This window comes from Pongo abelii, chromosome 5, assembly GCF_028885655.2.
Source record: "Pongo abelii isolate AG06213 chromosome 5, NHGRI_mPonAbe1-v2.0_pri, whole genome shotgun sequence".
Lineage (NCBI taxonomy): Eukaryota > Metazoa > Chordata > Mammalia > Primates > Hominidae > Pongo > Pongo abelii.
Genome location: NC_071990.2, coordinates 54,749,138 through 54,774,291, shown reverse-complemented (window position 1 = coordinate 54,774,291; position 25,154 = coordinate 54,749,138). Strand labels below are relative to the sequence as shown.

The following is a 25,154-nucleotide window of genomic DNA, read 5'->3' as shown; positions in this document are numbered from 1 at the left end:
TTTTGTGTAGGAACACTCTTATTGTGTAGATATAGTCTGTGAACTTGAACCAAAATTATTGTATTTGAAAGAAATACAAAGTTTCCTATTTTTTATATTCATCTGAAATGTGCAAAATTTATTTAATCATTCTCTATTTCTGAACGTATTTTTCTAATTTTTCACTATTACACAATTTGCCACCATCATACTGAAAGAGCTAACACATTTGACAAAAAGTTATTAACTTTAATATATAAAAAGGGAGTTTACTACTCAACAAAATATATTACCATACCACTAAATGCATAAGATAGTGCAAAAAAAAAATAGATTTAAAAAGACAAAAATAACAGAAGAAATACAGAATTTTAACATGCAAATTAATATTAAAAAGTAACTTTCCCTTTTAATTTGGCAAGTATTTTAAAAGGTGATTTTAAAAGAGAAAGAATTAGATCATACAGATAGAAATATAAATTAAAATAGAGAAATTTGGATAAATATCTTTATCTAAATTAAAAATCCTGATTTAGATTAATTTAAACACTAGACAGAAATAATAGAGTGCCCAAGAGGCACAGACTGCAGGCTGTCAGATTTGGATTCAATTTCTGATTGTGGAGACACTTCCTAGCTATTTGACTTTAGGCAATAGATTAAGTTCCTGCAGCTTTAGTTTCCTCATCTCTAAAAAGAATAACAATAGTACCTAACTTAAGAATGTTTTAGGAAAATTAAGTAAAACAAAGTGCATAACACTGTTTCTAATGTATAGTAACCTCTCAATAAATTGGGAATTATAATAATTCTCAATGCTGCCAAGACTGCATGGAGACATATTATTATAACACACTCCTCATATGGTAAATTACTACAATTTTCCAGGGCAGCAATTTGGCTACATGTGTTGAGAGTCTTCCATATGTTCATAATCATAAAACCAATAATCCTATTTTTACAATATTATCTTCAAAAGTAACCAGAGATGTTGTCAAGGATATAAATGCATACCTATTCATAACACAACTTTATATTTTAATGACTAATGTTACAGCAAAAAGCCACATCAGTCTTATACTATGACAGACCTTTTTAAATTTGCAGAAATAGGGATGCCAATTTAGGAAAAGTAGATAGTATGCCCTAAATTGTGGAAAATATGGCTTGGAAAATAAAATTAAAATTATACGTGGAATTTTATTATTCTTATTTCTCTTCTATATTATGCTTGTTTCTTCCTAAACTTGGAGGCTGCAAAATTAAGCATACTTCTTTTGTGAGAGTATTTTAAATGAATGTGTGAGCTCACCCAGTCCCTTCTCAGAGATAAGTTTTTTAAAATCACTTTTTTTCTCCCATTTTCCACTTTATCTGAGGGTATGTAAAGAAGAAAACACTGTTCAGTTATTCTTGCTCTTGATGAATACAAAAGTAAACCATGATGAGAACATTTCTTTACAGAATTTTTGTCTTTGTTTCTATGGTATAGCATTTTTTTTAAAAAAAGAAAGTTGTTTGAATTTACTTTTTACTTATCAGCTCAAAACATTAAAGTAGATAAACATTTACATGAAATGTAGAGGCTATGATTGAGCTGATACGCCTTTGCCTAAAAGCTGCATGCCATATATAAAATTCACCTGGGGAAGGTGGGGTTGGGGGTGCTCAGTGAACCTAGCATTCATCTTCCTGTGAACTGAAACTGAGATACCATGAAATACTGTGACTCTGACCCTGAAAACACACCATATGGATAATGGGACATCCATTGACCCTCTAGAGAAAGAAGACAATGGTAATTTCACATATGAACCCAAAAAGGAAATCACAAAGACAGGCACTCGGGGTAGGAGTTGGTTTGTGGTCCAGGTATCACACACGGGGAACTCTAGTGCTACCTTCTACATTGAGAGGCAGCAACAATTTACTTATTTCACTATCAAATCCTTGTGACCGACAGAGTGAAACAGTTAGTAGTAATTCTTTCTTTTTTTATAAAAGCACAATTTTGTTAACATTAAAAAAATAAGATTGGTTTATTTCTACAATCACACAGAAATGGATAACTAGATGTCCAGTCCTATCTTACATTTACCTCTTTGGAATCAAGAGCTTCATGTTCAGGAATAGCCACCATTGGATGACTCAGCTTCACAGAAAAGATGCCCAGGATATGATCAGGAGTAGAAACGAGAAAAAGTAAATGTTAAAATTTCATTTAAATAGATTGACAATGACATAAATATTTTATTGCAGATAATAGTGGATTCTACCAAGCATAAACATTAAGATTCAACCATCACTAAAAGACAAAGGAAGATATTTTGGCAGAGGGTGAGTACTTTGAGTATAAGACCACATCTTATTTATTTTTATGTCACACATCAACTCTAACAGTGCTTAGCATATAGCATAGGCCCTCATTAATTAAGTACGCAATGAAGGAATCGTCAAAATGCACTAACAGATTTCACAGAGAGGAAACAAAGTTAAATTTATGTTTCACCCCTCACATAATAGGCCGCTGACTGAAATACTCCAAAGCAACAGCAACAAATCATGTTCGGACCCACAGTAAATGTAGATGCATCTATAGACAGTACTTGCTGGAAATGTAAAACATTGTGCTTTATTGTGACTATTAATAATCTCAATACACAAGGACTTCATAAACATTGCAATCTCACCAGGTGATGTTATTATAATGTAATTTATATCATAGAGACAGTTTAACAGAAGAGAAGGTCTTTTGTTATGTGGGAATTTTTATTACTATGTGGGTCTTCTGAGAGCTACACATAAACTTCATAAGATAGAAGAAAGTCATCCATATGCAAGAAAGAGAGAACCTAAGAGACACACACAAAGAGAAGGGGAGAGCAAACATTTGTAATGAAATCTGTTTACCCTTTTTTGGTATTAATCATTTATCCTAGCTCCAGCTTTAGAATCACCACAGATCCGTTTGACAGGAACATTTCTTATTTCTGCCATCCTTCTGGGCAAACCAAGGCTATTGAAATGATCGGACCCCTTTCTCTTTCAACAGGATCTTGCTTTGGGCAAAAAGTCTATGGACAGAGACCAGATCTTAAACTCCCAGAGCAATTTGGAGGAGGCCAGTAATTTAGCCTGCCCTGGGGAAGACTCTAACCTTGGCTGCGAGGGAGGCCAAGGAGGTCTCCACCTGACATTTCCTCAGGTTTCCCTTCGTTCCAACAGACATTCAAGAATGGAGCCAGTTTTTGTTTAAAGTTATAGCTTCACTAAATCCAAGCCCTTACACTCTGTTCTCAACTATAAAACCCTTTGGGTATCATAGCAACAGGACTCCTTCTAGCTGCCTGAGACCATTGCTTTAAATAGAAGCATGATCTGGCCCTAGAGCCAACTAGAAATCTAAATAGCATTCCAGGAAGCAGCTGGAAGCACCTACTTTCTCCTGTTCATCAGAGTCTCCTGAGATCCTAAGTATGGCTTAGGATCGGACTCTAGGTACTGCTTCAAACTTCAAACCCAAGTGATTTATCCTGGAAATAGCACAGGTATTTGTATAAGTAGGTTAAGCAGTACAATATCTATATGAATCATCACAGTTTGTACAATGTCAAACGTCTAACCTCCTAATCTCCTAAAACAGAAAAGAAGAATCATCTTGAAATTTTAAAATCTTGGTAATATCCCAATAAAGCATTCAACTGAGATTAGAAAAGCAATTGAGTCATTATGTGATGCCTACTGTTATATTCCATTCTTCCTTTCTAATACAGGTATTCAGTAATTTTAATCCATTTTATTTTAATCTTGAATTTCAAAAACCATGTGTTGATTATCCTAATCAATGAAAGAGAACAGAAAATGACTGATCCTAATGAATTGGTAATCCTCAAATCATTTATATTTAGCTTTGGAATGCTTTCTTCTGTTTATGATCTTTTATCACAGTAGATTTGCCTTTTTAATATTCTTAAGCTGACTAAAAATGTGATATTAATGTGTTGTGAAGATTTATGGATTATAATTTATTACATACTCACATAATAAATTCTTCCTATGGGTTTGTTCATCTAGTTTTCACAACAACCTGGTAAGGTGAGCATTAGTAATACTCTGTTTCACAGACGAGGAAACTAAAGCGCTGAGAGGTAAAATAACTTGTTCAAGGCCCAAAACTAGTGAGTGGAACATCCATGCTGGAATCTAGCCTGAGAGTGTGCACAGACTGTGCTCTGGGAACAGAGAGAATGTTGAATGCTAAAACCTCTGCCAAATGCAGAGGCTTTGTAATGCATAAGGACTAGAAATGTCAAATGGGGAGGACAATAACACATAGTATGAAAATTTTACCAGTCAGAATGGAAACAGTGAAACTAAGCATTAAAACTAATACTGGCTGGGTGTGGTGGCTCACACCTTTAATCCCAGCACTTTGGGAGGCCTAGGCGGGTGGATCACAAGATCAGGAGTTTGAGACCAGCCTGGCCAACATGGTAAAACCCCGTCTCTACTAAAAACACAAAAATTAGCTCGGCATGGTGGTGTGTATCTGTAATCCCAGCTACTCAGGAGGCTGAGGCAGGAGAATTGCTTGAACCCAGGAGGCGGAGGTTGCAGTGAGCCAAAATCATGCCACTGCACTCTAGCCTGGGCGACCGAGCAACACTCCATGTAAAAAAAAAAAAAAGCAAATTCTACGTGAATGGCTTGCTATGCAGAGAGTAGATGAATATTACAGGGCAGAGAGAGTCATCTAAGCTGGCATACTTGATGGTAAACACTGTGGAAAACAAACTACTATGTTGCCTCAAAGAAAAAAATAACTAAAAAGTTACTAATATTAACATCAGAGCATTATTTAACATGGAAAGATGAATGAAATGGAAAATTCAAGAGAATTGAGACAAAGCATACTTTTATCCTGCATAGAAAATCCAGTCCTAGATATTGTATAACAGATTAACTCAACCTTTGTTCACTCACCACTGTTGGATAAACACATTTGAATAAAACATTCCGTTGATTTTTATTACACTTTTGGTCACAGCTGCCACCAAACTAACATAAAGCCTTGTGAAGTGTTTGTCACTAGCATGCTGCTTTCTCAAAAATATCACTGCCTCTTCTGAGGTAATATAAACCACACCCACAAAGAGATAAAATCCCCTCACACCAACTGAAGAAATGAGAATGTAACAACTAGAAAAAAATAGGCAAAATGTGGTTAAATCAGTTAATTAAGTCTTTAATGTACACAAGAAATGGAATTTAGAGCTTTAGCTTTTGTGAAACAGTTCTCTCTTCTTGAGTGGAGATAAAGTATGTTTTCTGGACTTCCAGAAATTGTGAAGCTGAGGGAGTGTTACAGGAAGTTTTAACATTTTAAAATCACCACGGGTGCCATATATTCCATCCAGAATTCACTTCTTTGGGATTGCTTTTATGTTCAACCACATCCTCTTGTCAACCTCCTTCACACCATTTGTCTTCAGTCGTCTGTACCTTCTGTTTCTCTCTCTCCACTTAGATTTGTGAACTACTAAGATAGAGCATAACCTTCTCAAGACCATCCCTCAAAAGCAGACATTACAAATTATTGTAGAAATACCCACATCAAATACTGTCTGTTTCATAAGTCTAATGTTCTCATTACGAGACTAGATGCCATTGGAAGTCATAGATTATAAATAAATAAAACTAACTCACTGTTACTTGTTCTGTACTTAGCATAGGACCCAACTAGCACAGAGTAGACACTGAATGAGTATTGAATGAATAAATTAATAAAAGAAAGGAAGAATTCAATGGCTACAGAAAAGAAACAGTTTTCTGACTTGTAAAATTAAAGAATTCTGAATTAGTGAAGCCTTAGGAAGTATTAACTGAATGCCTAAAAGATATCCTTTGTGTGAGATTTTGAAAACTGAAGATCCTTCAAGTAGAGCTATCACACAAGTGAGTTCTATTTGATCCTCATATTTCTTTTGCTTTAAAAAGAATTAAATTTAGTTGTCAGCGTTTAAGTCCACAGATTATACATGCAGGTTTGTATTATTTCTGGTTTCTCTTGAACTGTTCAAAGATCTTCCAACACTAACCTTGCAATTTTGTGACTCTGGACAGTAGCCTGTGCCTTTTAGATGAAGCTAAAGATCTCATATAAACATAGTCCCCACCACTCCTATGAGGAGGCCAAAGGTCAGAGGTTACCTATTATCATGATTATGTACATAATCATGATAATATGTTATAGGTTATATTTATTATCATTATCTATATTATATATTATATATTATATATTATATATATAATATATATTATATTATAATATATAATATTTAAATATATAATATATAATATATATTATTATATATTATATTATATATTATAATATATTATATATTATATTATATATGTTATATATATTTTTATATATTATATAATATGTTATATATATTTTTATATGTTTTATATATATTGTTTGTACCTATATATTCCTGATTATATAATTATTATCTGTCCCTCCATATATATCCGGCTTGTTTCATTCACTTTGGAGATATGCCTAGCCCAGTAAAGTATTTGTGTTTTTAATCCCTGATTTACAACATATCACAGTGCGCTAAAGGAACCCAGGAAATCTTGTAAATTTCAGATTCTGGCAGGGTAGTTGTGGAGAGGGGCCTGAGATTCTGCATTTATGACAGACTGTCAGCTGGTGCTGATGCTACCACAGGTTGAATAGTAAAGTCATTGCCAATATCTTTGTATGAATTGGTGAAATGAATTTGTTTCAAATATTTATCTATTCCAACTAAAATTAACTATACTCAAAATGTCCTAATCAATTCAGATACATTGGAGTTGTATAGTTAGATCATTTACCACATATTTGATTATTAAGTACCTGCTAATAGGTCAGGCACTTGGCTAGATGTTAGGGATATAACAATCAGTGAACAGACATTGTCACCTGCCTTGAAGACTACAGTCTAGCAGGAGAGACAGATAGTAATTATATAATCAGGAATATATAAGTACAAACACAAAATAATGTGTTAGGAAGTAAAAGTACCGAGTCTTATCAGGGTTCATAATAGATTAATCTAACCTAAACTAAAAGGATGAAGGCATATTTTTCCCAGAGGCTGAAATTTCAGGGATGCTACCTCACAGGAATAAGAAGCATGATGAGTGCATATGGAATTAGTCGCTGAGAAGAAATCACTCACAATTTGGCTGGTTGAAAAACAGGGAGAAAATTCAGGTGAGTGGGTAAAATGAGTGAGAGAGATGTCAGAAACAGAGGACAGAGAATTACTATGAAGAATCTGTATGCATCAACTTCACTTCAGTGTCATCTGTAAGCCCTTGAAAGTGCTTATTAAATGAATGAATACTGTTAAATATGAGTTTTCCTGCAAAGGACATGATTTCATTCCTTTTTATGACTGTGTAGTATTCCATGGTGTATATGTACCAAATTTTCTTCATCCAGTCTATCACTGATGGGCATTTGAGTTAATTCCATGTCTTTGCTATTGTGAATAGTGCTGCAGTGATCATACACCTGCATGTGTCTTTATAATAGAATGATTTATATTCCTTTGGGTATATACCCAGTAATGAGGTTGCTGGGTCAAAAGGTATTTGCGTCTCTAGGTCTTTGAGGAATTTCCACACTGTCTTCCACATGGTTGAACTAATTTGCACTCCCACCAACAGTGTATAAGTGTTTCTTTTTCTCCACAACCTCGCCAGCATCTGTTATTTTTTGACTTTTTAATAATACCCATTCTGACTGGTATGAGATGGTATCTCATTGTGGTTTTGATTTGCATTTCTCTAATGATCTGTGATGCTGGGCTTTTTATCATGTGATTGTTGGACGCATCATCCTTAGTGAAATAACACAGGAACAGACAACCAAATACTGCATATTCTCACTTGTAAGTGGGAGCTAAATGATGAGAGCACATGGACACATAAAAGGGAACAGACACTGGGGCCTATCAGAGGGTGGAGTGTGGGAGGATGGAAACAGTCAGGAAAAACAATTAATGAATACTAGGCTTAATACCTGGCTGAGGAAATAATCTGTATGACGAATCCCCTTAACATACATTTACCTATGTAACAAACCTGCACATGGACCCCCAAACTTAAAATAAAAGTAAATAAACATATATATACACACACATGTGTATACATTGTATATATATATGTGTGTGTGTCTATATATATATATTCGTGTGTGTATGTGTGTGTTTTCTTCGTTTCCCCAAAGACATTTCCCCAAAAGACCGCAAGCTGCTTGAGAATAGGTCTCATCATATCCTAGCAGTTGTGCACCAAACACTGGTTGATTGGTTTTACTGCTCACAATTCTATACCCTGGAATAAAACATAGGCAATGCTCTGAGTTTTTTCTTTATTGAGGCCTGTGGATAATATGTGCTATGTGGAAAAAGCTCCTCTCAATGATAGTTAGAAATATGCCTCTCATATCAAAAAAAAAAAAAGAATTGGCTATATGTCTTAAAGATTTAATCTGTATTAGGGCAAATATCAAAAATATATTACAACATTTATTAATATTTATTTTTAGGATTTAAATATTTATTTTTAGAATTTAAAAGTAGAGCATAGATTTGTGGTGATGCCCAAAGATTCCCAAGTTTGTCTATCTAATTAATTCCCTTTGTGACCTGGGGAAAATCACTTCGTGTCTGGGCTTTAGTTTTTTCATCTTTAAAGTCTGGGCCCTAAATAGACGAGTTTCAGTTCCTCTTTTACTTGGATAATTCATTGGTTCCATGATGCTTAAGCAAAAAAATCTATTGATTGATAACTGATGCTATCTCAGAAATAAAGGTCTTCTTTATGTTATCTCCTGCACTGAGCCATAGCTGAGGTAGAAGTTATGCTGATGGGGATGGTAAAATGAACTCCCCAATCTTAACCAGAACCCTTAATATGGGTTCTTAGTTCTGCTTATTTATGCCTTGTATGAACTGTTACAAACTATTAAGTTTCACAACATTCTTTTGTATATTCCCTTGGTTATTATATATTCACTTGATAATACATGTTGGTTGGTATATTCTGTTGAAATGCATGTTAATTGTTTCATAAGCCCACCAAACACTCACTGCTGAATATTGGTCATTAATATTGTTAGATTGGAGTCTCATTTCTAAGAATACTAATAAGAAAACATAGGAATTTTCTGTTCTGATCTTTGTAATAGATCTGAAATATGACTGAAAACTCCTAAATTATACTATTTTTATTCTTGGCCTTTCCTCTTCCATCCCAAGAGATAAAGACTTAAGGCATGTTAGAATTTCTTCTTCCAAAGACCACTTTCTAGACATCAGTGTAAGGGAATTTTTGTCTGTTCATTATTGTATGTCCAGCCTGTTTAAAAACAAATACCACATCCTATTGTTGACTTACATTTTTCATCTAGAGTTGTTTCTTTCTCAACTAGAAAACCACTTCCCTAAAGGGATTAACTACACCATTCACTTTTTTCAGTGCACAGCTCCCAGGTTATAATGAAAACAGAGTAAAACATGTATTCTAACACCATTTCAGTTCTCAAAACAAATTCTGGAAGTTGAAATTGAAATTGACAAGGAAGCATATTTGTTGTTCTTTTTGTCTATCCTTTAAGAGAACACTTCGTTACTTAGTACTACAGGCAAAACATCATTTTCAATTGTTTTCAATATCATACTAGTCTAGTACAATCATAAATCAAAGTCTATTTCTTCACAAAATAAAATATTGGTGGAATATTTTTCTCTCTCCGTTTTTTATCTTCTATAGATTATAAGGAATATTGTACCTCTTATTCCAGTGTGACATAGAATATAAACAGCTGTGTATTAATACTCTTGAGTTCATAAATATTTTTGGAATCCTGCCCCTGCATTAATCCCATCCAAGGTCTTCCTAATTTGCCACCAGTTACCTCTAAGTTGCAGGAAATCTATCCCAGATCCCAGGTGTAATGTCAACAGATGTCAATTGATGTGTTGCAAGGATTTGGAAGAGTATTTAAGAAAAGAAATGGGTATGACTGTGATAGGGTCAAGCCGTCCCCTCTCACCTTAGACCCTGTACCAGATCCCATTCCACTCTCCTCTAACAGTACACCCCCAAGAGCATCACTAAGGATGTGGGGGCCAAGAGTTGGTTGAGGAGGGAGAGGGTATGTGGTTGGTTGGCAGGCAGATGAGCTAAGGACTGTATGTCTATAGGTAACAGAAGGGCTTCTTTCTATATGGTGCCTGTCAGCTCCATCTTCCTGGCATTGGGCCACATTCCTCCATTCCCACACCTTCCTATGCATTGTTTCAAACTACACTTGAAAGTTATGTAAGCTTTCTCTGACCCTTTTCCCATCTCCTTTATGTATAATGCCTTTAAACTGTCAGTACACCCAGTGTTTTCCTTCCACTTCCACTTCTTGCCCTATATGGTCTAACTATACGGTCCTGTCAGGCACTCTAACTTGGTCGTAGATTGTGGCCATTCCTGAGCCAACTGATGAAGTCTAAAATCTTCCTTCTGGAGAATCTGTCTTCTTTTACTTCCAGCTATGTTCTTGCTAGAACCACAAACTAACAGCTATGACGGTTTTTTATTCAAACTTCAAAGGAAAAAATAAGTGAGGTATTTACTGATCACTAAGAAGCCCTTAAAGGAAACTCTCCACTGTCAGTCAGTTTCAGCCATCCCAGAGTGAGATCTTTTGAGAATTAGAAGAAAAATGTTCATAGTACTGCCAAATTTGCCTATGATATCACGTGGGATTTTATAAACTGTTAAAAGTTCATTCAAATATGGGATGATTAAAATATATTCTCAGGCATTCAAGGCCTTGGAATATTTGCTAAATAAAAACCTGTCTTTAAAACTTTCTTGGGTCAAGGACTTAAATAAAAAGAGAAAGACATACAGGAGGATGCTACAGGAAATATGGGAAGAAAGGGTAATAAAACAATCTGATTAAGTGTGTTGCTGCCATAAAAACAAAACAGAATAAACCATGAATTACTATGAAAAAGAAAGAGAGAAACTATAACCATAATATGTCAGAAATAAACACCTAGAATTGAACACTATCCATGTGATGGGAGGCAATGGAAGGGACCAAAGGGACTTGTCTTACTAGAAGAAGATACAGATATCAATACGAGCATATAAATACGAATACAGACCTTAAGTTAAGGACCATCAACAGCAAAACAAGGTTAAATACATTTTAAACTAGTAAATTAAAACTACACCTTTCCAATAAAAAACTGAAAAGCAGAAATAACAGATAAGTTATGAAAAATGTGATAATATGGCAGAATTAAGGTTATATAACGAGATAATCTCAGGTATTAAGAGAAATCTCTCAAGATAAAAAAATCAAGATCAGAAAATATCTGGACAACAAGAGACATACACACAAATAAAAGTCATACAAATTTGAAAACCAAAGTAGGAAAAAGATCTCTCTCCAATATGAACCAAACTAAAAATAGTAATTTTATTATTTTAAAAACGGAATTCAAGAAGAAATGCTATAAGGGACAGAAAAAAATATTATATACTGGTAATAAAATCAATGAACCAGAAAATATGACTATCATAAACATATATTCCTAAAAATAGAGCCTCAAAGTATTAAGATTTTCCAGTGTTGGACTTCTAATGCTTTGAAAGCAAGTTGTGGTCTTACACTTCATTTGAATGCCTTCATAAAGCTAAGAAAGTGTTTGATGTCTAATGGTGACTAAATAAATATTTTTATAAAATCTGAGGAAGGGCCCACCCTCACAGTCATATTCTTGTTCCCCAAAAAAGATTTGCATTTGATTCACAGAACTTATGGAACATATGGCTTATATGAAGGCGAATGAGTATCATTATTTGATGGCTGTAAGTTAAACGTCTGAGTTGTGCTTTCATTAGTCACACATTGGTAAACTTCAACAAATTTAGCAATCTGAAAGAATTTTATGCCCATATTTTGGTGAAAGGAGTAAAACAGTGAACAGTGGTCACATTAAGCAAGATAAAGCAACATAGAAAAATTTTGCCCTGAAGTTTCAAAATAGGAGACTCCTTGGCTGTGCAAATATTACATAATGAAAATAGATTTTGTTGCATGGGATATATAAAAGGATCACAAAATACATTAAGGCAATAAGACAACTAGGTTGAACTATATGAAACTGATAAAATTGATGTTTGTGTAGGTAAAAAAACTATTGAATAATGGCAGTTTCATGTGGTGCAACCTAAAGAAACTTTTTTAAAAAAACAAATAATAGCTTTTCAAGAAGGTTAGACAAGCAATTATGTTCAAAGGTAGACAAAATATATATTTTAAAAACTGAATTTGCAAAGATAAAATGCTTCTATCCTGGTTTTCATTACATTTCAGGGTTAATAATGCATGGCACACAGCTGCCTCCTTCTACTGCGCAATCACTCAGCTAAGACTATTGTCCTAACCCTGAGTTACTTGACTCTCTCTCATCCTACTGCCCACAACCAATGGCTGGCTGGTAAAGGGCATAAAAGGGTAGCTCCTTTGCATCAGGTGTGGATAACTCTGCAATTTATTCTCTAGAGCCTTCTCCCTATGAATTAAGTCAAGGCTGGCCTTGAACTGAAGTCACACTTACTCAGCTCTTTGCCCCTCTCAATTTGAATTCACTCCCTTCTTTACAGGAAGCTTTTCTGAAGAACCCTCCCTCAATAAATCACCAATATCTGAACCCTTGTCTCAGGATCTGCTTTTAAGGAACCTGATTTAAAATATCACACGAAGGAGAAGGGACAGGTGGCAGATGTGTGTGGTGAAATACAGAGAGTTCATTATCCCTTAGTGCCTCCATCAGAACAAGGTGCAAATGGATGGCAGTTTATTTTCTCTCCGTCCATAAAGTACAAGTATAGTCAGTAAATTCCAAAGGCCAGCATGTTATTTTACAAGAGCTTTAAAAATCATGTTTCTCAAAGTATAAAACTGTTATCCTGCCTACCTGCAACCATACATCTCTTTCCAATTACCAAATTCCTAATTCCTTAAATGATTTTATTTAAAAATGTTACAATGAAAAATTCCAGCTAGATACTATATGCCCAATGCCAGACAACACATGAGCTCGGGGCAGGTGTCCTTGCTACTAAGATTAAGCCAAAAAGAGAAATATGAAAAAGAAATTGATTGTTCTCAGTTTCCTGGAAAAAAATTTAAAAGTCAACTGTTTTATGATTAATTAAGTACACTTTAAGACTGGTAATTAGATAACCAGAAACATGCCCAGTTTCAAATTCCAGCCTGTCATTAAGGCATGTATTCTGTTGAAATACTCTTTTTGCCCTCTAGTGGAGAACCTAGCTAAAAATGATTGATAATTCATTTTGCAAAACCACTTCTCTTAAAATATCTGCTCATTGACATTCATTTTTTAATGTTAAAAGTCAAATTAATTTGCATTTAGTCATTTTGAACAGAATGTTCTTTGTGAATGGATTAAACACATTCATTCATTTTGAAAACAATTTGGCATCATCAAATAGTGTACATGTTTTGGTTTCCTGAAAAATCTTAAAACATTTTTAAAAACCCATTTTATGTTTGATAAAGTCTTTTTTCCAATTCCAACAATCTCAAATATTTTATACTTTAAATCATTTCAATAGCTATCTAATCTCCATTATCTTTAAAACTTGTCAGAAAAGTTTTAGAATTGAGAGCAAAGCTGTTTATTTCCATGATGATTGAAAATAAATTACCTCGGTTTATTCACACAGATTTCTAATCATACATAAAGTTAGAACATAAACAAACATTATTAATGAGGAGGTTTGAGGGATGTTTTTGCCTCCAAAATTCAAGATGACTTTTTTCAATAAATGTGGCTGCCTCAGTACAATTTTGTCAGAGTACTAGATGTTTAACGGTTCTCTTAGCCACTAACCTTTGCCAAGTGGAAAGTTCTGCCAAAAGAATGTTGGAGCCTGGAGATGAAATGTGAAAAGCATTGTGGAATTCATAAGCCCAGGCTCTGCCAGTAACTCATGCCATGGCCTTGGGTAGGTCACTTTGCATCTTTGGGCTTCAGTTTTCTTATCTGTACACTGAAGGAAGTCAGATGGCCTCAGCAGTTAGTTCTAGACCTGATTTACATATATGGTGCTGTGTTTGATCAAATGGAAGCCTGTGTGTGATTCCTGGGTGGTGGTGATGGTGAAGGTGGTAATGCCGCTTTATTGATAGACATTAGGGAGGTGTCTCAAAGAAAATTAATCAAGCATCAGCTTTTAAGCTATTCTGTAAAATTTTGTACAAATTATATATACTTTCTGAGCCTCAGTTTCTTCATATGTAAAAGAAAAAATAAACCCTACTTTATGATTGTTTTAAAATCTAAATAAAATGCTGCATGTGAAGTAAGTGGAATGTTGTCTACTTTTTCTAAATATGTTCCTTATAAAATTTCAGTGACTTCTCAACTCACTCCCTGCTTTTTTCCCCGCAGTTCAGATAACTCATTATGTTCAGGAAGGTGGAAGCTATCTAGTAATCTTAATTGATGCTAACTTCACATTATAGTTTCTGATTCCAGTTGCTTCTTCAATGCTCTGGCCTGCTTTCGTTTTCTCAAGTTTGCTCTGTTCTTTTTCTGTCTGTTTATGCTTGCTGCCCCATCTAGCTGGAATGCCCAGCCCACTCCCAGCCTTCACTTCTTTTCAGGCCTCAGATTCAACACCATTTTCTCATTAAGTCTTTCCTGATTCATCAGACTGGATCAGGACCTCAGATACATATACTCATACCTGCCCAAACGTCTTTTGCATGGCAGTTGTAACAGTTATCACTAAGTATTGAGTTTTTTTCTTCTTTAATTTGTTATCCTTACGTAGAAAATAAGGACTTGGAAAAGGCCCCCATGTCTCTGTCTGCTGGCTTTCCAGTGCATGGCCAGCACAAACACGGTGCTTTGCACCTAACAGATATTCAATACATCTTTATGAAATGAATAAATGTGTTTTGTCAACTTCTAGACTCCTGAGTTCCTAGACTTTATGTTGGAACAAAAAGGTTGCAAAGTCTATGCTTTTTGTTTTTAGTAAGAAATTAGGCTATTAGTTAGTCAAGATTTTGGTAACCTTGAACCAAATCACTTAATGTTCATTTTTCTAATTTTGAAGCTACATACAATTGTAGACTGCTTAACTCAAAGAGCTGTTTCTTTATTCTTAACATATACTCATAAAAGATTTTTCACATCTTTAGGTTTAAATATTTACAGCATATATTAGAAAAATAAATTGTTATTTCAAAGCCCTCTCAGCCTTTGAAGCAGTAGGGGAAGGTTAGAATTACTTTAGATTTTCCTTTCTCCAGATAAGTCATAATCTCTATGAACTCTTGTTGATTTATCTTTGTTAAAACATCAGAAGAAACCTCTGGCAAAAAAAATTTCAGAGGAGCTACCAAAAAAAAATCAACCCATGCTTGAAAATATGCCTATAATATTAATATTTTAGTTTTTATTGGATTTCTGCAGATTTACAAGGTCAATTCTCTGAGTAGCAATGCAATGATAATACCAATTTGCATGCTCTCAATAACATTACCAATATAAACTTTACACACGTACTAAATTTGAAAATAAATAAGTAGAAGAAGAAATGAACAAGGAAAGTCAACCTTCAATGTTTACAGGGTGAAATATCCAAGGAGTTTAAGAAAAGAATGCTCATGGCCTAGGAAGCAGGCTAAAGCCAGCTCGTGAAGGGGCCTCTCCCACCTACCCACTCTAGACATGAAAGTTTCTTTCCTTTCTCTGTCCTCCTACCTCATTCACACAACATCAGACCACCATGAAAACTCACCAGAGGTTCCAGAGTAGGTATGCCAACCCCTAATCCTCTATGATGGGGAAACAAAAGGAGTTAGCTGTCTATTGCTATTGTTTTTCATTTCTCCTATTTCCTATATGTGTATTTCTCATTCAGAATACATTTTGCTAGGTAGGCTCCCTCACTATTCTAATAGATGATTCTCCCTTGCCTTATTGTAAGTGGAGTGATTCTTTACATAGAGAAGACAGAAATAACGCATATAATTGAACTGAAAATACATCTGTTTGCTCACTCTCCTCCCCATTTTTCATTTCAGACAAGTTATATTCCTTCTTTATTCTTAATCTACAATCTCAAGAGCAGCTGCTTAGAAAAAGGCTAAGAAAAAATGATCAGTAAATATTCTGTTGACATATCATAAAGGTAAAATGTATTATAAGTAAATGCTTCATCTTTTTTAGCAAAAACATAATTCTAATATAAATAATTGCTATAATTTAAAATATCTTTATGAAAAGTGCACTTTAATTTTTTAAAAAAGGAAATCAGAAGAAAGTATGTTAGAAAAAAAAAATTAAAAATCTCTTGGTGACATTTCAAAAAAAAAAAAAAAAAGAAAGTACATGTTGGCAGCTATGGTATTTTTTCAAAGAGAAAGGACTTTTAATAGCTGAAGTAGCATACCAGAAAAAGTTATACACCTTCTGATTCAGTAAGTCTATGAATACTGAATGTGTAAACACTCAGGCCCAATTGTAAACATTACAAGCACATGGGGACAATTTGATTAACAGCTAAACCCAATATTTCATAACTTATTCTAACAAAAAAAATCCTAAGCTAATATACTAGATACGTTACAGTATATACTATATTATAGTATATATACATATACTCTCTCCATATGTATTTAATTTAAGTTGTGTTTCCTCTTACTTACTAGGAGTTATATGAGGAAAAAATAATTATAATCTAGTACTTATAAACATGCCAATATAATTTTTCTTTTAAAGTTTTTTATAAGAAAGTTCATTTTCTTGCTGAATCATTAGAGAATTTAAAAGGCAAAAAAAGAGAAATGTCTGTTATAGGGGAAGCATAGTGTTTTCTATGAGGTAAAAACTTTGAGGTTGCCCAGTTCTTGGGATTTCTAAATTTTTTAAGTTGTAAGTAGGCTTAGGAATCTGCTTTTTTCTTTTTATTTTTTTTTATTTTTTGAGATGGAGTCTCACTCTGTCGCCAGGCTGGAGTGCAGTGGCGCGATTTGGGCTCACTGCAATCTCCACCTCCTGGGTTCAAGCGATTCTCCTGCCTCAGCCTCTTGAGTAGCTGGGACTACAAGTGCGTGCCAACACGCTCAGCTCATTTTTTGTATTTTTAGTAGAGATGGGGTTTCACCATGTTGGCCAGGATGATCTGGAACTCCAGACCTCATGATCCACCTGCCTCAGCCTCACAAAGTGCTGGGTTTACAGGCGTGAGCCACCATGCCCGGCCAGGAATCTGCACTTTTCTAAAGCTCCCCAGATAATTCTGAAGAAAACAGCCCAATCTGAGTCCTAAAGTTAGGGTTTTGAAACCGAACTAAACGTCCTACTATTACAGCTGAAGAGACAGAAACCTGCAGGAAGACAACGAAATGTGTGGCACAATAACATTTATGTAAATATGTCATATGCACACAAAATAACACTGCAACTTTTGAGAGAAAATGCACAAACATACACATCACATAGTTTAGCATATTTCTCTGGGGGCAGAAAGGAAAGAAGGGTGAGAAATGGGAATTAAAGGAAATACATATGTGAATAAATCAGAAATCAATAAAAAAATAGGCCGTAATAAAAGGAAAAAGGTATTGAAGATGAGAGTAATGGCCTACGAGTTATACTGATGGATTGTTTCTTCGCTCCAGCACCAAAATTCTACTATAATAGCTAGACGCTAAAAAATGTATAAAGCTGAATATCGAAGTTGGAATGTGACAGTTTTACTTTCATATATCACTTGTTCCTGGTAACAATTCTGTAATAGTGATTCTATTTTGTTGTTGTTGTTGTTGTTGTTTGTCATTTCACAGGTAAAAAAGTTAAAACAAGAGTTTGAATTACTTTTTCAAGTATAGGCATACAACAATTCATTGATTCTGCAAAATAAATTCAGCAACTGATGCCTCATTACAAATAGACTCTACAGATGAATTTTAACTTGCATTTCACTATAAGTAGAGTGACTGTATGCTTACTCATCAAACAGGACACTTCTGATAAAAAAGGGGCACTAAAAATATTGAAATCATATAATTTTAAAAATATTTATTGACTGGAAGGGTTTATTATAGTGGTAGACATAAATATTTCTCTTCAAAACACTTTTTTTTATTTTATTTTTTATTTTTAGACAGAATCTTGCTCTGTCACCCAGACTGGAGTGCAGTAGTGCAATCCCGCCTTACTGCAACCTCTGCCTCCTGGGTTCAAGTGATTCTCTTGCCTCAGCCTCCCTAGTAGCTGGGACTACAGGCATGTGCCACCATGCTCAGCTAATTTTTTTGTTGTTGTTGTATTTTTAGCAGAGACAAGGTTTCACCATGTTGGATGTTGGTCAGGCTGGTCTTGAACTCCTGACCTCAAATGATCGGCATACCTCAGCCTCCCAAAGTGCTAGGATTACAGGCATGAGCCACCGCACCCAGCCTTAAAACTACTTAAAAAATAAAATTCTTCAAAAAATAGAACAAAACATTATATACATATATAATGTTTCTATTCATATATGTGTCTGTGTGTGTGTGTATACATATATATTATATATATGTATACACACACACATATATATGTATGGGCCACTTAAACATATATATATTATATGTTTATAATATATATATGTTTAAATGGCTCAGACTGATCAGAACACATTATCATCTACATAGGAGTATACATTTTCCTGTCTATGTGAGAGAGCTTAAAGGTCATGCCCTGACCTCTAGGAATGACAACAGCCTGCGGCCTGCGAGTGAGAGTGTTCAGGCTGTGAGGGGTTCTGGGCAAGAAGAATGGAGAGGTAGGAGATGAACAGCCTGCTCTGGCTATGAAGTGAAAGCTATAGTGGTAGAGATTTTTTAACAGACTACTACTGTTATATAAATACTGAACAGACTACTACTGTTATATATAAATACTGAAATATGCAAATGGAAAGGCTAGAGAAATCTAGAACTAGCCCTTGCATAAAAACTTACAATAGGATTTAATGGCAGTGGAAGAAAGGGGAGAATCTACAGTATATGTGAAGAAATCTGCCATACTTTTTATCTCTTTCATGAGACAGAAGCAGACTTGAAACAAAATAGTGTATGGTTACAAACAACACACAAAGATCATGCATTTTTAGAAAACTAAAAGTGAAATAAAATGGCTCCACTGTTGCAAACTTGGCATCAAATAATTTTTTTTTAAATGAAAAAAAAAATATCCTCAAGGATGGCTGTGAATTTTCTCCTGGGGCTTTAAAGCTGTCTCTCTGTCTATAAAGATCCTATTTTTGCTTGTAAAACCTCTCAAGCTTTCACTGTAAATAGAGCCTTCTTGCTTAGGAAATCTCAGCCTTGCTTTTGCCAACAGATCAGAAAAGTCATCCTGACTGTGAAGGCTTAGTCCTCACTCCTCTAGTTTCTATTCACAGACTGGCCATGTGTTTCTCATTTGTTTGCTGGTGCAAACTGGCAGAGTAGAGACTCAAGGGAGAAAACAATAAGTGATAACTTCCTGTCTACATGGCTTGTAGCTATGCTAAATAAAAGGGAGAAAATGTAGTTGGAATAAGAAAAGAGAACAAAGTGCATAAAACTGAGTAATTAAGTGGGAATACTGAAAGTAGGCCAGAAAAATTAGAATTTTAGGGTGACTTAAAAAGAGAGGTATACCTTGGAAATTATGAGAGTAGAAGATAGAAGAAATGAGAAGGGGTGATTGGAAAGAAGAAAAGTCATGGACAGTGATAAGCTTTCTACTTAGACACTTTATGTGTGTGTTAGTTTTCTCACCTCAGGGCCAGGTAAGTAAGCTGAGACACATGTGGCCACATATTTATGGTGCCTAGGAAGAATATTATTTTTCTAAATGAGCTGAATTTTTAAAAATAGAAAATGGACTCCAGTAGGCCTTCATCTAGACATAAACAGGTGTGTTGTACATGGTACTTTGCTACCTTCAAAGATAAAAAATAATTTAAATGCATTGTAAAATGGGGGAAAAATGGACAAAATGACTACAGTAGAGTAGATACAATTTTAAAATATTAACCCACACAGATACATCTTTCTTTTGTACCCTTTCTTGTTTCAGAAATATACATAGTCCAAAGCATAATATATCAAAAACAAAGAAAATATCCTGAAGACTTTTATTTTGTTTTTGTTTGCTTTTTGTGACAGGGTCTCACTTTGTTGCGCAGCCCAGAATGTGATGGCACAATCACGGTTCAGTGCAGCCTCTACTTCCTGGGCTCAAACAATCCTCCCACCTCAGCCTCCTGAGTAGCTGGGACCACAGGTGCACAAAACCATGCTCAGCTAATTTTTTTTTTTTTTTTTTTTGTAGAGACACAGTCTCCCTATGTTGTCCAGGCTGGTCTCTGGCTCCTGGGCTCAAGCAAGCCTCAAAGTGTTGGGATTACAGGCATAAGCCACCTTAAGTTTTAACAGCCAAAGTTTTGATCTGCAGGAGCCTGGACTTCAAAATTAGAACACAAATATAAAATTTCATGAGTATATATGTATATATGTTTATACATGTACATATACTATAAGTCATTGAGCTATGTATACCTTCTCAGTCCTTAACGTTTAAGCAGCAACCATCCTCTGAACTTCAAACTACCTGTTTCTACTTTTCTTTGCCTCAGAGCTCTTTCCGGGGATTGATGCTGCCCCACCCCCTCTCCTCAACTAATGACTGCCAGAATTTCCCTCCTCCACCCCTCAGACAGCAGGGCTCTGAGCTGTGTTTCCCTACAGCAGCTCCCAGAGTTCCCCAGCCATATAAAGCTCCAGTTCCCCACAGTGGTCACCTGCTTGCTCACACACTCTTTACCAGATGCCTCTCCTCCTTGTCTCAGTCCCCACTCCCCTAACAGGTATTTCCTGGAACCACCTCCCAAAATAACTACTCATAAGTGATGGTCTTCTCAGAGAAAACCAAACAAAGGTACAATCACCCTCATTATTGATTATTCACAGCAGTTATGTCCTTAAAGCCTCCATGAGCATGGAATTCGTGAATACTAAACCATTTCTCCTGGGGAAAACCTGGATTAGGTTATTGCAAGTCTCTGGTTACATTTTCATCAACCAATCAATAAATAACCTGTTTTATGTGTGTTTACTGTTTAAAGACACATGTTTAATATATTATTAATTCATTAGCACCAAACTCATGGCCAACAGCACTATAACTCAAGCCTAAGAGTAACTTACCTAACATACTTATTTTCTCTTTAAGACACACCGCAGCCTTCTTGAGCACAGGAACATCAGAAAGCCCTTCAACACTATGCTTGGGAGCCATTTTAAACAGCAAAATTACCAACAAAACACACAGAGATGCAAACAAAAACATGATACCGGACAGAATGCAAAAAGGACAATTTTTTTTTTTTTTTTTTAGACTGAGTTTCGCTCTTATTGCCCAGGCTGGAGTATAATGGCGTGATCTCGGCTCACTGCAACCTCTGCCTCCCGGGTTCAAGCAATTCTCCTGCCTCAGCCTCCTGAGTAGCTGGGATTACAGGTGTGCACCACCACACCTGGCTAATTTTTTGTATTTTTAGTAGAGATGTGGTTTCACCATGTTGGCCAGGCTGGTCTCCAACTCCTGACCTCGGGTGATCACCCACCTTGGCCTCCCAAAGTGCTGGGATTACAGGCGTGAGCCACCGCACCTGGCTTTTAAAAAGGACAATTGTTTACAGCATGACAGCAAGAAAGCAGAGCATTGCCTTGTCCAACCTAAGCTGGGAACATAGAGGATTCGAATTTCTCCCTTTTCTGTGAATGTCCACAAATGACTAGAAGAGCAAACACAATGAGTGCTGATTTGGGGTTACAAATAAATTTTAGTGAGTAGATGAACTCAAAAATACAGACTGTTTTGGAGTTCCCTATGACAAAGGGGACATGAACAGAAGAACAGAGAAAGATATGTAGGGCATCCAAGAGAATGGTTCTGAGATAAAGTTCACTTTGCTCCCAGCAAGCAGGTAATAATGTTCTCCCATGTAAGCTGTAGGGCCACAAAAGTAACTGACCTACAGTTGATAAGGACATGCCATTCTAGGAAGAAAAAAGGATGTAACCATGTATTATACGGCTCATGGTTATATAACAGAAAGGAATGAGAACACCACAGGAGAAGGTTGGATGCCCCCTGCCTCCACAACCCCACCCTACCTATGCTCCCAACACACTCCATCAGATCTGTGGAAACTGGATATAGCCTTCAATAAAAGAAATATCCTCAACGGAGTGACATTATTCTAAATGAACTGGTAAATCCATAAGTTGACTCAGATTTAGTCTTTACTTGAAATAGACATAATCATAATAATTCAAGCATCTGGGGCTCCTAGTGAAAAAGTTAGGTAATTGTAGAAATTGTTCATCATTAATAGATCTTTACTACCTTGCCTATAAAGTGGGAAATAGCATATTATGTCACACCCTAGATAGACACCAAGACAAGCACAATAAATGAATACACGATGACCTATAATATGCATGAGATGCCTTGGCACAGGAAAAGAGTATAGAAATTGAAAGGAGAAAACAAATCATTTTGAGTAGTGATGCATGGAGAAATGTCACAAAAGAGGAGAGATAATTTAACTCGGACTTAAAGTACAAGAATGGTTTGTGTAAGCAAGGAGAACATAGAAGAGTATTTTATTTGGGAAAATGCATGAACAAGTAGAACAGTAAGGAATTTCCAAGGCGTGCCTAGAGGAAAATAAGAAAATCAGTTTAAGTAAAGTAAAATAATAATAATAAAGACTAGTGTGAAAAAATATAAGAATGCATTCAACTTGGTGAATGACTCAATATAAGGACAAAGCAGAAAAAGCATAAAGCATAACAGATGAATCAAGTTTTGAGTTTGGGGACTGAAAATTGTGGTTTTAATGACAGAAGTAGAAAAGCCAGTGCAGAACTAGTTTGAGACAAAATGAATGATGAGTTTGAGGTGACAACATGACATCCTAGGGGAAATGATAAGCAAGCAGCTAAAGATATGAAACTGGAGAAGCAGAATGGGAAGTGTGGATTTGAGACTTATCAGTACTAAGATAATCACTAAGGCCTGTGAGTGGGTAAATAACTGAAGTGAGGCAATTAGAAAGAAGAGGTAGAGGAGCAAGAAGTGTCCACAAAGAAAGCAAAGAAGGAGCAGTTGGAAAGTTAGAATGTGCATATTATCCCAAGAGCAGAGTGAGGAGAGAAATGCAAGAGGAAATGATCAACTGTGTCAGGAAATTCAGCTGAATTTGCTGACAACCAGTTTACCCTTGACAGAGCAATTTCAGTAGAGTGGTAGAGGTGAAAGTCAGAATGCTTTCAAGAACGGGCTGAAGAGTGAGTTTGTAGAAAGGGGATGGAGATAGTGGCTATTGACCACTTTGAGATAAAGAAAATTTTGAAACTGATAGATTTGCAGCATCATCAAGAAAAAGGATGAAGTGCTCCTTTTGTATTGTTTTGTTTTGTTTTTTAGGCTTCTGCATACAAAGGGGAGGAATCCAATGGAGAAGAATGGACAATTTTGGAGAGCAGTAAGAATGACAATCCCAGAAAGCTTAGTGATAATAAGATCTAACTTTTATATGTTTTTCATTATCTTCAGGCACTTTTACACATATTTGTCCACTTTATTTTCATAATACTCTAATAAAGTAGGTACTATTATTATTCTCATTTTAAAAATGAGTAAACGGTGGCATTCAGAGTCTAAAGGACTTGCCCAATAGCACCATCTAAAAAGGGTTGGGTCAAGAAATAACCTCAGACAAAGGAACTAGAGGTATCATCCACTTACCTGCTGGGCTATCTCACTTTCAAGATAAAAGAATTTTTGCAATCTATCCTTCTGTCAAAGGGCTAATATCCAGAATCTACAAGGAACTTAAATAAATTTACAAGAAAAAAACAACCCCATCAAAAAGTGGGCAAAGGATATGAACAAAAACTTCTCAAAAGAAGACATTTATGCAGCCAACAAACACATGAAAAAAAGCTCATCAACACTGGTCATTAGAGAAATGCAAAACAAAATCACAATGAGATACAATTTCATGCCAATTAGAATGGTGATCATTAAAAAGTCAGGAAACAACAGAGGCTGGAGAAGATGTGGAGAGAGAAGAACTCTTTTACACTGTTGGTGGGAGTGTAAATTAGTTCAACCACTGTGGAAGACAGTGAGGCTATTCCTCAAGGATCTAGAACCAGAAATACCATTTGATCCAGCAATCCCATTACTGAGTATATACCCAAAGAATTATAAATCATTCTACTATAAAGACACATGCACACGTATGTTTATTGCAGCACTATTCACAACAGCAAAGACTTGAAACCAACCCAAATGCCCATCAATGATAGACTGGATAAAGAAAATGTGGCACATATACACCATGGAATACTATACAGCCATAAAAAGGATGAGTTCATGTCTTTTGCAGGGACATGGATGAAGCTGGAAACCATCATTCTCAGCAAACTACACAGGAACAGGAAACCAAACTCTGCATGTTCTCACTCATAAGTGGGAGTTGAACAATGAGAATACATGGACACAGAGAGGGGAACATCACACACTGGGGCCTGTTGGGGGGTGGGGGGCTAGGAGAGGGATAGCATTAGGAGAAATACCTAATGTAGATGACGGGTTGATGGGCGCAGCAAACCACCGTGGCACATGTATACCTATGTAACAAACCTGCTTGTTCTGCATATGTATCCCAGAACTCAAAGTATAATTAAAACAAAAAAAAGAAAAGAAAGTAAAAGGAATGATTTCCTTCATGAGGCTGCAAGGAAGTGAAGAAGGTAGTTGTACTGTTTTATTCCAGGATGAAAAGAAACTACCTGAGCATCCTTATAGGATATGATGCACCCAGTTATAAAGTTCCCTCTTGAAAGTAAAAAAGTAAGGGAGGGATTAAGGTGAAGATTTAGGACATAAGGAGTTTGATGAAAATTTAGAAGAGTGCACACTGCAGACTCAGCAGAAGAAGAA

General features: G+C 35.6%; 1 protein-coding gene across 1 annotated transcript in view; it reads right to left on the bottom strand.

The window, feature by feature from the left end:
- The window catches only part of MLIP (muscular LMNA interacting protein), a 245,615-nt gene that overhangs the window by 6,822 nt on the left and 213,639 nt on the right, over positions 1–25,154 (bottom strand). Inside the window, exon 13 of the mRNA XM_002817019.5 lies at positions 2,078–2,131. Within this exon, the coding sequence (XP_002817065.3) occupies positions 2,078–2,131 (54 nt within the window). The remainder of the gene's footprint in view (positions 1–2,077; positions 2,132–25,154) is intronic.